General features: G+C 53.9%; 1 protein-coding gene across 2 annotated transcripts; it reads left to right on the plus strand.

Annotated features, from left to right (window-relative positions):
- The first annotated feature begins 123 nt into the window (after nucleotides 1-123).
- Nucleotides 124-15,374, plus strand: SV2A (synaptic vesicle glycoprotein 2A). 2 transcript variants are annotated; one of them, XM_045817312.1, is made up of 13 exons: nucleotides 124-139; nucleotides 5,076-6,029; nucleotides 7,284-7,464; nucleotides 8,250-8,401; nucleotides 8,510-8,643; nucleotides 9,278-9,367; nucleotides 9,617-9,727; nucleotides 9,912-10,000; nucleotides 10,635-10,799; nucleotides 11,009-11,142; nucleotides 11,954-12,160; nucleotides 12,785-12,944; nucleotides 13,560-15,374. In XM_045817312.1, the coding sequence occupies exons 2-13, from the start codon at nucleotides 5,408-5,410 to the stop codon at nucleotides 13,741-13,743; spliced, it is 2,229 nt and encodes a 742-aa protein (XP_045673268.1). In that variant the 5' UTR covers nucleotides 124-139; nucleotides 5,076-5,407; the 3' UTR covers nucleotides 13,744-15,374. The 2 variants fall into 2 exon arrangements, with proteins under 2 accessions (XP_045673268.1, XP_045673267.1); XM_045817311.1 differs by lacking the exon at nucleotides 124-139 and adding an exon at nucleotides 1,355-1,464.
- The last annotated feature ends 1,707 nt before the right edge of the window (nucleotides 15,375-17,081 follow it).

Genomic DNA, 17,081 nt, shown 5'->3' on the forward strand with positions numbered 1-17,081 from the left:
GTTCAAATTCCCATGGTAGATTAATACATATATATTGTGGTTTTATATTTCAGGAAATTGTATGTTTTGTTGGCACAATGAGTATTTCCAAGATACAGCTTTGGAGTCCTTGAAACCCAGGTCCTCATCCCTGTCTGAGGTAAATTCACCACCACAAATGCCACTTGTGAGGTCTGTTGGGATATAGCCTGCCAGTCCTCACCATACCCCAGCACTGTTAGACCTGAAAGGGGTCTGATCCATCTCATACGAGCCTCCCACTTTCCAGAGGAGAACCCTGAGTTTCAGAGAGCCCGAGAACTTGACCAAAAGCCCTTAGTTTGTGAGAAGTGAGAACCCAGGTCAGAGCCCCTGGTCAGTGCTCTGTCCAGAATGTCCTGCAGCCTCACCTGGAATAGACAGACACATGCAGCACGTCTACCCCCAGACCACCACAGAGCCCCTCACCCCTGGAGCAGGATGCTCGCCGAGTCCTGGATCTCTGAGTCCAGGTTACTGGCACAAGGACCACGGAAAGATGAAAGAACGGAAACCAATGCACAGGAGTGTGTGTATGTGTGCACGTGCATGTGCATGTACACATATGTGTGCACGTGTGCATTTGTATGTGTGAAAAGGAAGTGGAGAAGACTTTTGAGGGAGTACCTTTTGGAGTCACTGGAGCAAATGAATAGGAGGGGAGACATCCAGTCGGTCAGGCCTATAGAGCCCAGCTTCCCAGTACTCACCTCTGCTGCCACCAACGGAAGGGAGGGTGGGGCGGTCTGCAAGTAACTCATCTGGACTGTTTCTGGAAAGAGATGGCAGGTATCCAGGAGTCTCTGCCTCTGGCAGCTCAGGATGGAAGCCACACTTTGTTATTCCTGCTTTCCCTAAAACAGCCAGGTTATTGACGTCTGAGCACTCCGCACTTGGGGGGGGAGGGTTGTGGGAAAGGGTTTTGGCTGGGGGCAGTGGAGAAGGGGAAGGGAGGTGCTTTGAAGGCGGCGAGAGCCCCTAAAATATGTGGGTCCTGCCATTCTGGGCCTGGGGCGCTAAGGAGGGGGCTGCCTCAGTCACCACCTGCAGTTCTGTCCTCCCACAGGGTATGGTGAGAACACTGTTTCTTCCCTAGTTTCGTTCATCTTTTACTAGCAAGAGGCTGGGAAGGGCTGCGCTGTGTGTCATCCCCAGCTGTCCCTGGGACAACCGCCCTTCCCCCCCCCGCCAGTCCTTCATCATCTCTCCCTGGTGCCCCAGTCCCTCCCCGTCCCTTCTCCTTCTGCCCCCCACCCCCAACAATGGTCTCTCCCGGCGCTCAGCGGCGTGGTGGGGGGGTTGGAGGCGGGGCCGGAGCGTGTTGGGGGGGGGGCAGGTCTGCATTGCCGCTTCCCGGGGACCCGGAGCAGTCGTCGCTGCCGCCAGCCCCGCGGCCGGGACCCCTGCCCTCAGCCGGGACCCCCTCACCCGAGGGAGCCAGCCCAGGTGAGAGCCCTCCTCCCGGCCTCGCACCTGCACCCTGCCCGGGGCAGGAGCATCCTCGCCTTGCAGCCATTTTATCCTCCGATGCCTTGCTGGCGGGGTGGGTGACCGTCCCCGCTTCAGGGGTGAGGGGGTGGGTAGTGGCCTGAATGGACATTTGTTTCAGTTGCTGTGCTGATTTAAAAAATATATATTTTAATATATATATATATATATATATATATATATATATATATATACGGAGGAGGGGTGTTTTTCTCTACTCCCCTCCTCAGATGTTGACGGGGGCGACGTGGTGGGGGGCTTGGTAGGCAGAATAGGTTTCCCTCAAACTCCAGTCCCCTCCTCACCTTGGCGACTGCCCACCCCCCAACCCAGTGATCAATGACCTTGGCTGGTGCCAGAGAATGGACGCTGCCTCAGTCTGCCCGCCTGGCCTGGGGTGGGGGTGGGGGGGTGGAGGCGGTGGAGGAAGGGCAGGCGAAGGAGGGAGGGAAGGGGAGTGAAGGATGGAGATGCTGGGAGGGTGGAGGTGGCAGACCACGGGGGTGGGGGCGCGGAAGTGGGTCCGGAGGCAATTGCTCCCGCGTGGGGGGAAGGGTTGTCGAGGGATGACGGGCACTGGACCGGCAGCGGGACCGAGGTGACAGGGGGCACTGAGAATCGGTCCAGTCAGTTCTAGGGGCTGGTCCCTTCCAGCCGAGCGGAGGCCGGATGGGGGCGGGGGTCGCTGCAAATGCCAGCGGGGAAGGTCCGTGTGCCTGCGGTGTGTCGAGGTCTCTTCCTTCACCCCTGTCTGTCAGCCCTCTGTATTGCAGCGCGTGCATTCTCAGCTGACACCCCTTTCCCCCCTCCGAACTGTGGATGCTCCATCTTCCCGGGTAGGATGTAGGGAGGGGAGGTGCGGCCTTGGCTCTCCTGCGGTGGGGGCCGAGGCTCAGGTGCCTAGCTGTAGCAAGGAGGGGTTCTCGCGTACCTCCTCCTCATGGTAGTCCCCTCCCCCCTCCCCCGGATGTTTTGGTAAGTGACTGCTTCTTAATGACCTTGTTACTTACCTAGGGTGCACTTGGGAATCCGGGTGGTTCCCGAAGTCAGGTGCCTTAATTGGGTGGGGGGTGGGCCTCTGGAACCCCCTCCTCTCCAGGGGTCAGGGAGTTGTCCTGAACTGCAGCATGTGCTCGGGAGACCTAGTCCCCCACTCCTCTGCCGCGAATCTCTTGGGCACATTTGTCCAGTCAGGTGAAGCCAGCCAACCTTAAAGGGCTGTGTAACCCTGGATCTTGTCTGCCTTGAGCCTCCACCTCTCCAAGTCTTGTCTCTCTCCCACAGGCTTAGCCACCTTGTGCCGCTTCGGGCCTAAAAATAGCATCGCTTTCTCACCAGCTCAAAGAATTTGTCTTCTTCCTCTCCCTCCTGACCTCCTGGGCTTGTTGCCCCCCAGGGAGCTGGCTGTTGAGCCATCTTATCCTGCTGTGGCTCTGGGGCCTTCTCTGCCCTACATGTAGCCTCCGGGGTAAACAGTGTTAACCAACGCTGGGTATGGCTCCTGGTGGTCCATGTGCTGCCTTCAGGGTTTGCGGGGAGATCCGAGCTGAGAAAGGAGGAGGAAAGTGAATTGCCATGCAGTGAGGGGATTCCAGAGTATCCTTTCATGGGGGATGGTTTGGGCCCTGGTCCACAAGAAAGGGTGACATAGGGGTCACTGGTACTGGTCATCATGGTCCACTGCTTACATCTGTGCTGAACGTGTAAGGTGCTGCTTACCCGTGCTTCTCTCTGAACCACATAGTATTACTTACCCCGTTCTCCCAGGGCTACTGTGTGTGTGTGTGTGTGTGTGTGTGTGTGTGTGTGTGTGTGACATTTAATGAAGGCGAAAGGAGTCACGATATTTTAGGGGAATGATCTCTGATGAGAATCTAGTTCTGCTTCCTCTGCTGTTATGAAGGAAGTGGGGGTTCTCCTCCGTCTCCCTCTGGAGGATGTCTTTTCTGGGGGTGAGGCTTGAGGCCCCCTTCATTCTACACCAGCTGCCTACGCAATGCGGTATTTGTGGACTCCTTTTCCCTAGGCTCCCGGAGGAGGAGCAGAAAGGATTGAGGGGGATTAGGAAGGGAGGCCTTGGAAGAGTGAGGTGTGACTATGGACTTGAGACCGCTCACGTTAGAAGTGTCTGTAGGATCAGTCACCTCTGTTCCCACCCGGGTGTGAGGGGGCCCGTGGGTGACATGCCGAAGAAGGCGGCAGCCCCCCAGTCATGACCTTTCTTAGCTCCTGATCCGTCCTCTTCTCTGTGGCCTCAGGTTCTAGGTCTCCCTTTTCCCGAGCCTTCCCTCGTTTGTCTGGCTGCAGACGATGTGGGCCCCGCTGCTGGAAGCAGTGTGAGCACAGACGGCCGGGCCTTGGGACTGTTTTGTTCTGGAAGGGTGCGGGATGATAGCACCCAAGTATGACCTCCTGCTCTTCCCTGGCTGTTTCCTGCTGCGTTCACAGTTTTCAATGTAATAGGAAGAAAACTAATGTTTATAAAACATCTACTGTGAGATTAAACCCCCACATGGACTTGGAGAAATAGAGATAATTATTACCCCTAGTTTTGATGGAAGGACACTGAGGCCCAGGGAAGTTAAGTGACCTGCCCAGGATTGGTTAGTGGGGTCCGCAAGCAGCAAAACTGGATTTCAGCTCAGGGCGCCTCGCTGTGTACCTTGCGCCGAAGCAGCTTCCTGTGGGCTAGTATCCCTTTCTGCTGCTCACCACCCGCCCCCTGCAAGAGAACCCAGAAGTGGCTTTTTCTGGGGTCTCATGAGGGAGTGGAGGGCATCTCACTGTATCATGATCACCACAAAGTAATAACTAATATTTATTCATCACTTTGTTTGTGCCAGGTACTATGGTAAGGAGCTTATATGCATGATGTTACTTAATCCTTGCTTTTCCCTTCTGGAATAAGAGGAAACTGAGGCATGGATGTTCAGAAACTTGCCCGTGGTCCCTTAGCTAGAAAGGGCTGAGGCAGGAAGTCAAACCCAAGTCCGTCCAACTCTGGAAGCTGAGCTTTTACTCGCAGGGCCGTGTTGGGAGAAGACCGCTCCTTGGGAGGTGCGTAGGCGTGGGCACTGAGGGGCGGACCTTGGCAGCTCTGCCTTCAGATGCCGTCAGCGGCTGAAGGCAACAGGCGGATGACTTGGTCCTCCTTCTACACCTTCTCCCCAAGCTCCACCCTCAGGAAGAAACTCAGACCAGACTAGACTAGGGGATTCTGGTGTCTCCTATATCCTGTTTTATTCTTTGCAGCTGGTGGTAAAGGAAGGGGTCTGATCTTGATGTGGGGTGGAGGGAGGGTCGGGAGAAGAGCTCTGTGCAGGTGACTGTGCCTCAGGGGCAAATCCTGTGGATCTAGCCTCCAAGGTCAAAGTAACGGGGTTTGTAGTGAATGCCCTGCAGTTGGCTGGAATAGTCGTCCCTTTTCACTGGGTGCGGGCTTGAAGGAAGGACACCGTCTCTGTGCCGCGTGGGGCAGGTAGGCCTCGGGGTTGGCAGGAGCTCCGTATTGGCTTTCTTAACCTTCTTAGGCCTTGCAACCTCTTTTTTCTCCCTCTTATTGTTTCTAGATCTCCAGACGTGCCTGGAAGAGAAGCAGGCGGCTTTTCCTGAGTTACCCTGGCTCCCCAGCTTAGCCCCCACAAGCTGGCTCCCCCTCCCTTTCCCGTCCCCCTTCTCCCCCTCACCCTTCCCTATGCACCCAACTGAACTGGGTGTAGGCCGAACCTCCGCTCCCTCCTTTCTTCTTCCAGACGCTCATTGGCCAGGTCCTATTTTCCCCTATTCTGTGCTCAAATATACGTGCACACACTTCAGCTAAGTAACTGGGAGAAGGGGCTTTCTGACTGGCCAGTCCTTGAGCAAAAGCTGAATAAGGAGCAGGGAGTGGGGGAGACCGGTCATGGAAGAGGGCTTCAGAGACCGGGCAGCTTTCATCCGCGGGGCCAAAGACATCGCCAAGGAGGTCAAGAAGCACGCAGCCAAGAAGGTGGTGAAGGGCCTGGACAGAGTCCAGGACGAATATTCCCGCAGATCCTACTCCCGCTTTGAGGAGGAGGATGATGACGATGACTTCCCTGCCCCCGCTGATGGCTATTACCGTGGGGAAGGGGCCCAGGACGAGGAGGAAGGCGGCGCATCCAGTGATGCCACCGAGGGCCACGATGAGGATGATGAGATCTACGAGGGGGAATATCAGGGCATCCCCCGGGCAGAGTCCGGGGGAAAAGGCGAGCGCATGGCCGATGGGGCACCCCTGGCTGGAGTGAGGGGAGGCTTGGGCGATGGGGAGGGTCCCCCTGGGGGCCGAGGGGAAGCACAGCGGCAGAAAGAACGGGAAGAACTGGCCCAGCAATATGAAGCCATCCTCCGGGAGTGTGGCCACGGCCGCTTCCAGTGGACACTCTACTTCGTGCTTGGTCTGGCGCTGATGGCTGACGGTGTTGAGGTCTTTGTGGTGGGCTTCGTGCTGCCCAGCGCTGAGAAAGACATGTGCCTGTCTGACTCCAACAAAGGCATGCTGGGTAAGAAGCGTGGGGTAGGGGTGGGGCACTCGAGCCCCGTTCTGCCTCAAACCCCCCAAGCTCCTGAGAACTCCTGTCCTCACTGCTGGGCTCCCTAGGCCCCTGCTCTCAGAACGTGTCCAGAGGGCTCAGGGTTGCTCTGCACTCGCCCCTCACACACACTCTCCTCTTGGGCTTGAGTCACGGTGAGGGGGTTTGTGCAAGAGGGACCTGGGCGAGGACAGCTGGGCTGAGGCTCAGCCCATGGTTGGGTGGCAGTCTGCTTAGTTAGCTGTGCAGGAGGTGGCCATGGTGGGTGGGACCCCAATTAACTTCAGAGCCTCCCCTCTTGCTATCTGGCTCCCTTTCCCTGATGGGGGAGACAAGAAGGCAGTATTACACGGGAAGGGTCAGTTTGGGGTGGTGGAGGTCAAGGAAGAATCCTGGGCCTGCCTGCAGCTGGAGAAGCTCTTGGGCAGCCTTGGGAGTCAGGGGCCAGTGAGTGGTCTCTGTTGGTCCTGCCTGGTGGGCACCCCGAGGGAGGAAGCTCCTGGACTCAGGAAGGATCTCAGTCTTACTCTGCCACCAAGTTGTCATGAGATCTCGGGCAAGTCTCTTTTCCCTAGGGCTTGGCTTAGGCATGGGTAAAATGTAGAGTTTGGAGTAGGTGCTTTTTAAGATCAAGTCCAACTCTGAGTTTATGAAGGAAGTAAGAAACAGGAAAGTTTTAGGACCAGAAATATTGTAACTACAAGGAGTAAAGGATGGATTTTGTGGGGAGGATTTCCTGGGAGGAGTAAAGGGCTGGAGCTCTTGTCCCAGGGACAGTTAGAGACACTCCTGCTACTCCGAGGGCCTCAAGGCAGGGAGGATGGAGGGGGCCCTGGGGGGGTCTGGGAATCTAGGCAGATCCATCCTCATTCCAGGCAAGCCATAGGTGGGGGTAGTGTGTGTGTGTGTGTGTGTGTGTGTAAGGCAAGAGAGAGAAGTGAGAGTGAGCAGGAGAGAGCGAGAGGGAGAAAAAGGAGAATTCTGGGGTTCTCCCGTCTCTGTATTCCTGCCTTTGAACTGCTGGTCTGCAGAGATGGCCGTCTGTCTTTGCCTCCACAATTCACCTTCTCTCACTGCTCTCACCCCTGGGTAGATTTAGCTTCTCGAAGTCCTCTAGGTCCTTGGTCCATTCTGTTGCTGTTTCAGAGCATTCAGTGTTCAGCGAGTGGGAGAATGGGAGTGGGTCTGCTCATGCTCCTCCCGCCTCTGCTTCCCTCCCTCCAGGCCTCATCGTCTACCTGGGCATGATGGTGGGAGCCTTCCTCTGGGGCGGTCTGGCTGACCGGCTGGGCCGGAGACAGTGTCTGCTCATCTCACTCTCAGTCAACAGCGTCTTCGCCTTTTTCTCATCTTTTGTCCAGGGTTATGGCACTTTCCTCTTTTGCCGCCTCCTTTCTGGGGTTGGGTGAGTGTCCACGTCCTAAGCCCCTGGAGGACAGGACTGTGCTGTGGTCACTGTGATAAGTCCAGGGCCCAGCACAGTGCCGGGCCCACCAGATGCACTTCAACTATGTTTGAATTGGATAAAAGAATTCCTTCTCCTCCCACCGTCTTCAGGCCAGCTTCTCCCTGTCCAGGACACACCTGCCTGTCCAGAATGCCCGTCCATGTCTGGTCCACTCCTGAGTCCTCCACCCCACCTTTTAGTTCCATTCTGAGCCCGACCCCACGAAGAAGCCTAGTGGGTCTCATTCTCACCCCTGGGCACCTATGGACCCTTGAGTCATTCCCTTCCCAGAACCTGCATGTTTCCTGCACCTGAAGCCTTGGCCCGCCCCACGCCTGCACTTCCACCTGCATGTCCTCTCCCCTTGCTTCTGAGCCCTTTCCTGGCCTGCTCCCACGTACCTGCCCTCAGACTCTTCTTTGCCCATCTGAGTTTTTTGGGGGGAGGAGCAACTTTCCCTTTTTCTTTAATGATCTTCCCTCCCTTCCAATTCTACTGTCTTCAAGATTCAATGTTTGTCCATCCCTTCCCTTTCCCCGAGACCTGCTGCCTTGTTCCCAGGGCCCCAAGGATGGGTGCTTGGTGGCTGGTGGTGAGGGAGCTTGTAGAGCACTAGGGGTGAGAAGGAGGAGTCTCTTTAGAAGGGTCAGGACAAGGAACGGGCCTGGGGGATCCAGAGCCCTGGGGCAGGAGACCAGGAATGTGGCCGTTTTCCAATGCTGAATTCTTGCAATGCCTTCCAGGATTGGAGGGTCCATCCCCATTGTCTTCTCCTATTTCTCCGAGTTCCTGGCCCAGGAGAAGCGTGGGGAGCATTTGAGCTGGCTCTGCATGTTTTGGATGATCGGTGGAGTGTACGCCGCTGCTATGGCCTGGGCCATCATCCCGCACTACGGTGAGCAGCCCGCAGGGAGTGCACCGCAGACTGTCTCCCCACCTCTGCTCCCTGGGATGGGAACCCCCAGCCAGTGGCCGCTCTGCTGACTTTGACTGTCCCTGCCAGGGTGGAGCTTTCAGATGGGGTCCGCTTACCAGTTTCACAGCTGGAGGGTGTTTGTCCTGGTCTGCGCCTTTCCTTCTGTGTTTGCCATCGGGGCTCTGACCACACAGCCTGAGAGTCCCCGCTTCTTCCTGGAGGTGACTGGGCTGGGGCTGGGCTGGGGCAGGGCAGAAGGGGCCCCCGTGCTCACACACCACTGCGGGTTTGGTTTGATGCCATTGAGCTGTGTTTCTTCCACGTGGGGTCCATACTCTGTTGTACTTTATCTTACTGCCTTTGTATGGAACGTATCTCTGGAAGGGTTCTGTCGGGGAAGAAACCAGGGCACCTGTTCAACCATGGGCAGCTTAAAATTTTACAGGCCCTGACTCGACAGCTCCAGAGAAGTTTCTCCCACCGTCCCTGAAATCCCCTCCAGTTCTATCTTGGTTGGTCCAGCAGGGTTAGGATGCTGCCCCTTCTCTGCCTACACGCTTGCCCAGCATCATCATTTGCCTTGTTTTGTTTTCTTTGTCCGTTGTACCACGGGGTCCCTAGGACCTGTGCTTGCATCTCTCTCTGGGACCTCCCCCTTGGCAACTCTTGCCCAAGTCTGATTATATCTTGCTTGGGGCTCTTTCAGAACGTGTGATGGATGTGCCCATAGGTCAAGGGTTGGGAGTGGGAGCCTTTCTGTGCTCTATGATTCCAGGAGCCAGGTGGGAGGGAGGGTGTATGCGACCCAGGGTCGGGGAGAGGCTAAACTGGATGTGGGGGTTCTGCCGGCTCTAGAATGGGAAGCACGATGAGGCCTGGATGGTGCTGAAGCAAGTTCATGACACCAACATGCGAGCCAAGGGGCATCCCGAGCGCGTCTTCTCAGTAAGCCACAGTCCTGCACCCAAGTCCTCCAGCTCCTGCATCCCAACGCCCCTCCCCCCCACACCCAGCCCCTCTCTGGATACCCCCACCTTCCTAGACATTGCTGATCACACTTTCCATCAAGGACATCCCTTAGGGTACCCTTTCCACCCCTTCCTCCCATTTCGCTACTGCAGGAGAAACTGAGGCAGCTGGAAGGGGTTGGAAAATACAGACTAGGTGACTGCTCACCCTTTCTCTTGACCCCAGGTAACCCACATTAAGACGATTCATCAGGAGGATGAGCTGATTGAGATCCAGTCAGACACAGGGACCTGGTACCAGCGCTGGGGGGTCCGGGCATTGAGCCTGGGGGGGCAGGTAATGGGGGACTGGATGGTGGAGAGAAAGAAGGGAGTGGGAGGGATGGAGAGGAGGAAGGCAAGGCTTGAGCCCGTGTGGGGGTGATGGGTAAACTGAAGGGAGGTGGCAGGGCAGGAATTGGGGACACAGGGGTGCTAGAAGTTAATGTGGCCACTGTCTGACCCTGTTCTCTTCTGTCTAGGTTTGGGGGAATTTCCTCTCCTGTTTTGGTCCAGAATATCGACGCATCACTCTGATGATGATGGGTGTGTGGTTCACCATGTCGTTCAGGTGAGAAGCTGGGCGGGGTGGGTAGTATGTGGTGGACGTGATGGTGTGTGGGTTGGCAGAGAAGTGGGAAAAATGGAAATGCGAGGGGCGGACAATGAGGGAAGGTGCTGTTTGGATCCCCTCTGATCCTCCAGCCTGCTCCGCTACTCCGTTCACTAATCCAGCGAACTTGTATTACAGGCTGAACAGTGTTAAGTTTCTCTCCTGTGCCAGGTGCTGAGCTGGGCTGAAATGGATGTGGTCCCAGTCCTCAGGGAGTTCACATCTTGGGCAGGGGCAGGAACTAGCACAAAGCAGTGTGACGAGGGCCACGTGGAGGGAAGTACAGGGTGTTCTGGGAGCACAGGAGAGGGCTTCCCAGGCCAGAGCTGAGTCCTGAGGATGAATGGGAGTTCGGCTGAAGGGGGTTTGGGAGGTTGTTTAAGGCAGAGGGAAGAGCAAAAGCCTGGAAGATAAAGAGCATGGTGGGAGGGTTAGAAGAACCACGGCGATTGGGGAAGGGAGGAGTGGAGAGAGGTGAGATTGGAGGTGAACAAGGCCCTGATAGGGGCTGCCCCTCGATGTCCCCCTCGTTCTGGACTGCCTCGTTCCAGTCCCCGAGCCCTGTCTGATTCCATCGCCCTTGACTCTTCAGTTACTATGGCCTGACTGTCTGGTTTCCCGACATGATCCGCCACCTCCAGGCGGTGGACTACGCAGCCCGCACCAAAGTGTTCCCTGGAGAGCGCGTAGAGCACGTGACTTTTAACTTCACCCTGGAGAATCAGATCCACCGAGGGGGACAGTACTTCAATGACAAGTATGTGGGGACCTTCACGCGGTACTCTTCCTCTGCCCTTTCAACCCCTTGTGTCTTTTATGAGTCTGGGAGTTTTGAGATAGGTGTTTCGGGGCCATGGACTGTGTTTTCCCTCAATGCCGCAGCTTCCCGCTACTGCACTAAGGGAGTGAGCCTTGGGGGAGGAGGCGAGGATGAGGGGAGTGCCTCTCACCATCCTGGCCTTCCAGGTTCATTGGGCTGCGTCTGAAGTCAGTGATCTTTGAGGATTCCCTGTTTGAGGAGTGTTATTTCGAGGATGTCACATCCAGCAACACGTTTTTCCGCAACTGCACATTCATCAACACCGTGTTCTACAACACTGGTAAGGTGCAGCGGCCGGTGGCTGCCAGGCCAAAGGGTTGGGTGGACCTTGAGCAAGGGTCCAGAGCTCAGGGTTCTCAAGCTGAGCTCTCTGGAGCGCTGGAGGAAAGTGGTGTGGGGCCTACTAGCTACACCAATACTTCCAAAAGTTTAATGTAGACCGAACATGTTCTTGTGACAGTTAGAATGTCTGACAAAAGAATCAAGTTCCTGTGCCTTTGCCCAGAATTAAAACAACTCAGTGTGGTAGTAGTAATGTGCTTTTGAAGAGGGCAAAAATCATTCAAAACGGTGTTCTTGGGGAAAAAAGAAAAGCAATAAGAGAGGTGTTTGGTGGGGAAAAGGTTGGGAATCATTGCATCGGTCCATTTCTTTCATGGTGATTCTCAAACTATACGCCCATGAAATGCTGGCGTTGTAGGCTGGGCTTTCCCTCCTCTACATGGAGTGCTGGCTGAGCTTTCCCACCTTGCAGGAGAAAGTAATGGATAGGACTGGCAGTGGGTTTAAATATTTTTCTCAGTAATTTTCCCTAAACCTATTGTATCACTACTGCTAGTACTCAGTAGGGTGGACAAAAAGAATGAACAGGAAGCAGATTATTGATAAGAAAACTTGGAAACGGTCACCCTGTTGCACTCGGTAGCCTACGGACCTTTTCTGCCATAGAGAGTTCTGTGTCCTATGGTGATGTGATCTGAGGTTTTGCAATGAGTGCCAACCCCACAAAGGCAGAGCCCCGAGCCACAAGGAGTAGTGGCCTCCTGCTCTCCTTTGATGTGACGGCCTGCCTGTCTTGACCTTCACCCCAGACCTGTTTGAGTACAAGTTTGTGAACAGCCGGCTGGTGAACAGCACATTCCTGCACAACAAAGAGGGCTGCCAGTTAGACGTGACAGGGACGGGCGAAGGCGCCTACATGGTGTACTTTGTCAGCTTCTTGGGGACCCTGGCTGTGCTTCCTGGGAATATCGTGTCTGCCCTGCTCATGGACAAGATTGGCAGGCTCCGAATGCTTGGTAAGGAGGAGAGGCCGGGTGGTGGTGTCGGAACCGATTAGGGGAGGGGAGACCGTCCACAGGCTTTTCTCCTCAGTCTGCGGGAGAGCCTAGCCAGAGAAGTTTCTCTCTCTCCTGTCTGCTACGTAAGGCGTGGCTGCAGGGTTGGGCAGGACCTAGGCAGGAAGCTTCTCTGATGGGTAAAGGAGGGAGATGGGACAACAAGTGGTTCAGGGCACAGGCTTTGAGGTTATAGGTTTTGAATTTCAGCTCCACCACCTACCTTGGGCAAGTTCCTTAACATTTATGAGCCCAGGTGTCTCATCTAGAAAATGGGAGTGATGATTAAAACCTGCCTCATAGGGTCGACGCATTAGATCAGTGCAGGTAAAGCACGTAAAGCATCGAGTGGCTCGGCCCATAGCTGGCATTGAAGAAGCGGTTGGTGCTGATATGGATAAGAAGAAAATTGTAAGGGAGGCTGGGATGAGTGTAAAGCCTGCCTTTTGGGTACCTTGGAAAGCCTGCCTTGGAAAAAGAGTGTCATCCTGGGCGGCCCTTAACACCAGCTGACGGGCCGGGGTTGGTGGCGAGTGGGTTCTGTTGTGGCCGGGCTCACACTGCTCTCGCCTTTCGTGGTTCCAGCCGGCTCCAGCGTGATGTCCTGTGTCTCCTGCTTCTTCCTGTCTTTTGGGAACAGTGAGTCAGCCATGATCGCTCTGCTCTGCCTTTTTGGGGGGGTCAGCATTGCATCCTGGAACGCGCTGGACGTGTTGACTGTCGAACTCTACCCCTCGGACAAGAGGTACTGGGAGTGTGGTGGGGGCAGGGCGGCATGTGAGGCCCCTGAGGGGTGTCTAACCTGCGGCCGGAGGCTGCACGCAGCCCAGGATGGCTGTGAATTCGGCTCAACCCAAACTCGTAAATTTACTTAAAACATGAGATTTTTTTTGTGATTACATGTCACAATGTATTTAATGTGTAGCCCAAGAGAACTCTTATTCTTCCAGTGTGGCCCAGAGACGCCAAAAGGTTGGACACCCTGGCCTAGAGGGTAGGGGAGAAGAGGGGTGAGGAAGGGGGCGCCGAGTGGGAAAAGCATCTTTAGGGGTAAAAGGATACACATTCCCATTGAGTTTCTCCTCTAAGAGCTGGTTAGCTTCTATATTCATCCCTTGAACTCTTAGCCATTAACTTAATTCTCAGTCTCCTAACTCCTTGTCTCCTCCCAACTCATCTATACTCCCTGTGTGCATCCCTTGCCTCTCTGACCTCTGTCCTTCCTCTCCCTCTTGGGCACTGCCTGCCATCTCACCTCTACTTCCCGCGCCCCCCTTACCCCCCACAAACCCTCCCACCCCCTTCCTTTGTCTTTCTTCCGGGCCGGCCCGTCGTGCTGCACTGGGGGACCCCTGAACAGGACCACAGCCTTCGGCTTCCTGAATGCCCTGTGTAAGCTGGCAGCGGTGCTGGGGATCAGCATCTTCACGTCCTTTGTGGGAATCACCAAGGCCGCCCCCATCCTCTTTGCCTCTGCTGCCCTTGCCCTCGGTAGCTCTCTGGCCCTGAAGCTGCCCGAGACCCGGGGGCAGGTGCTGCAGTGAAGGGGGTCTCTGGGGCTTCGGGGGTGGCAGGCACACTGTGAGACCAACAACTCCTTCCCTCTCCCTGCCCTTCCATCCTGGCCCCCAGAGCCCTCACTCCCCACGCCCCTGTGTTTGGTGTCTTAGCCTTGTGTGTGCGTGCGTGCATGTGTGTGACTCTGTGGGCAAGGACTCCAGGGAAGGCTCCTTCATCCGGTTTCGGGATGCAGCTCTACTCCCCACCCTTGACTTTGCACAAGAGAAGGCTTGGTCCCACCCTTCTCCCCCAGTGTTAGTAAGGTGGGCCTTTGCTCTTCTTGGCTCCAGGGGCTTCAGAACAGGCTTCCTGCCTTCTTCCCCCTCATTCCCTCTGCCTAAGCCCTGGGGAAATCATGGGCATGTGGTTATGCTGGGGGCTGGAGCTTGCTGTAGACCATGGACCAAAAGAACTTGAACTTGGAGTGGGAAGGGCCTCGAGTGCTCTCTCATGCCTCCTGTTGGATGCTGGGGGAGTAGCAATAAACCTCAGCCCCCTAGCCTCCACTTCCCTCTCAATTTAGGCTATCAGAAGCCTGAATTTTATGAAATGAGCTTTCTGATTCTTATTTATTTATATATTAAGTTCTGAGGCAGCTCATCAGGACTGTGTGTGTGTGACTGCGTGTGAACACTTATGTGTGTGTGTGTGCCATGGGGCGGGGTGTCACTATACTGTCCTAAAATACAAGCCAAGGGTAATTTCAGCGGACACATATACAACCCTGCCTTCCATAGTACCTCCTGTCATCTGCTTCTGTGCCGGGCCTGGGAGGGAGGAGCCCTGGGCCAGGCTGCGATAAGAGGACCACACTCTAGGGAGATCTGAGGGCACCTTCCCCCCTCTCAAGAAGCACAGGCCTCCTCTGGAGTGAGAGGCTCCACCCGCTATAGCACAGAAAGTAACAGCACAGCTGCCCTCCCACCCCCGACCTGCCCCCTCACAGGCAGGGAGCAGGGGAGGGAAAGAAACCAGGTATATGGTCAAACCAGCAGATCCAAAAGCACAAGGCGCTGGGGCAGGGGCAGGAAGCAGGGGCCCTCCCAGCAACCCATCGACAGTGGAGAGGTTGGGTAGTAAGCTAGGGACCCCTAATGCAGGGACCAGAGCCTCAGTTTTTCCATCTCACCTTTTCCACACAATAGCCCTGTAGGTTGAACTGCCCCCTACCCCACCCTACTCCATGTGGCTGCTTTCTTTGGTGCACCCCTCCCCACCACTGTAGCTGTGACGTGTTGTAGTTTTTAGCTGTTTGTAAAATGTTAAGTTAAAAGGAAAACAGTGAAAACAACAAAAAAAGAAAATCCAAATTCACCCTCCTCACGCTGCGTCTGGTGCCCCCACCCTCTACGGCCACCACTCCCCCCGTTTTGTAACACCGAACCAGGTAGTGACTGTGTAACTCTTCGGTGTCTGTGCTCAAAGGACTGCCTTCTCCTCCAGTGCCCAGTGTATGAGTGTGTGCCCTTTCCTCACCCTTCACTTGCTGGACGCAGCCCTCTCTCCTGCACCCCTGGAGGGGCCCATCCATCTCCCTTGCTCTCCTGGGGAACCCTAAACCCAATTCTGTTGATGTGAAAAATGACATGAAAAATATTGATGAAAAATAAAAACAACCAGTCCTTAAATCCAAAATGGCTGTCTGCTTCTTTGCCTCTCCACTTACGCACATCCAACTCTGTTTTTCCTGCTAGAAGGAAAGATGGTGAGACAGAAAAACAACCCTTTTCTCTCCCGCCCAAGAGCCAGAATAACAGGAGGCATTACACTGAGGTATCCTCAACCAGCCTCTCTACTCTGACCTTCCCATTTCTAGACATGGCCGGCCCGCTCAGTCTCCTAGATCTGAAGACTTGGGGTTATCTCCTACACTCAGCAGCAAAAGAGACATACAAATGGCCAACGGGTATATGAAAAAAATGCTCAATGTAACTAGTAATCGGAAATGCAAATCAAAAAACCATGAGGTATTACCTCAAACCTATCAGATGGCTATTAACAAAAAAATCCCCAAAGACAAAAATTGTTGGCAAAGATGTGGAAAAGTTGAAATTCTTGCACATTTTTTGCTGGGAATGCAAAATGGTGCAGCTGCTGTGGAAAAGAATATGGAGGCTTCTAAAAAAAATTAAAACTAAAACTACCGTATAACCCAGCAGTCCCATTTCCGGGTAATTAACCAAAAGAATTGAAGTCAGGGTCTCGGAGCAGTATTTATAACAACTAAGACGTGGAAATAAGCTAAATGTCCACTGAAAGATGAATAAAGAAAATGTGGTATATACATGTAATGGGATACTATTCAGCCTTTAAAAAAAGGTAAATTCTGCAACATGTAACATGGACGAACCACGAGGATAGTATGCCAAGTCAACTCAGTCACAGAAGGAAAAGTACTGCATGATACTACTTATATGTGTTATCTAAAATGACAAATTCATACAATTAAAGAATGGAACGGTGGTTGCCAGAGGCTGGGCACGGAAATGGGAGTTCCTAATCAGCAGCCATAAAGTCTCAGTTAAACGTGACCACTGAGCTCCAGAGACCAGCTGTGTGACCTGCACCTGCCCTCAGTGATGATGTGTGGTGCCCTGGCTAGGAGGGATCTGATTTATTCTTACCACAATAGAACAAAATGCATGAAATTTTAAAATATTTAAAAACCTCAGAAATTAACACAGGAACTTGGAGTAATGTTTCTTGAGAACAGAAACCAATTTTCTCCAAATACTTTTATCTTTCCTTTTTTAAGTCGTCACCCAAGGACGTTTATTTATTTTACAGAGAGAGACACACATCGATCAGTTGCCTCTTGTATGCATCCCGACTGGGCATCAAACCCACAACCCAGGTTATGTGCCGTGACTGGGAATTAAACCCACAACCTTTTTGGTGTGTGGGACGACACTCCAACCAACTGTGTTGCCAGGCCAGGGCTAAATCCTCCTGCTTTCTCCCTCCTCCAAGTTACATCTTACTTATTTATATATATATTTACATTAAATAGTATTTTGTATTAGTTTCAGATGTACAGCACAGTGGCTAAACACATACTTTACAAAGTATTCCTCTGACATTCCCAGTACTCTTGTCTAGAAAGACACAGATTCCACATTCCATTTTTGTGGAATCAGAATCCTGTCTTTATAACAGAGGGGACCCAGAATCTACATTTTAAACAAGCTCCCTTGGCAATTCTTATTTGTGAGGAAATCTAAAAACCACTCTCTGGGGGTTACCCTAGACTCCCCTGTCACTCTTGTTGATCTCTGTTCTAATTAAGCTATTTTCTGATTCTTTATAGTAGATCTCACATCAA

The sequence above is a fragment of the Phyllostomus hastatus genome, unplaced genomic scaffold (genome assembly GCF_019186645.2).
Source record: "Phyllostomus hastatus isolate PE091 unplaced genomic scaffold, TTU_PhHast_1.1 phas_scaffold_216, whole genome shotgun sequence".
In the NCBI taxonomy this organism is placed as follows: Eukaryota; Metazoa; Chordata; class Mammalia; order Chiroptera; family Phyllostomidae; genus Phyllostomus; species Phyllostomus hastatus.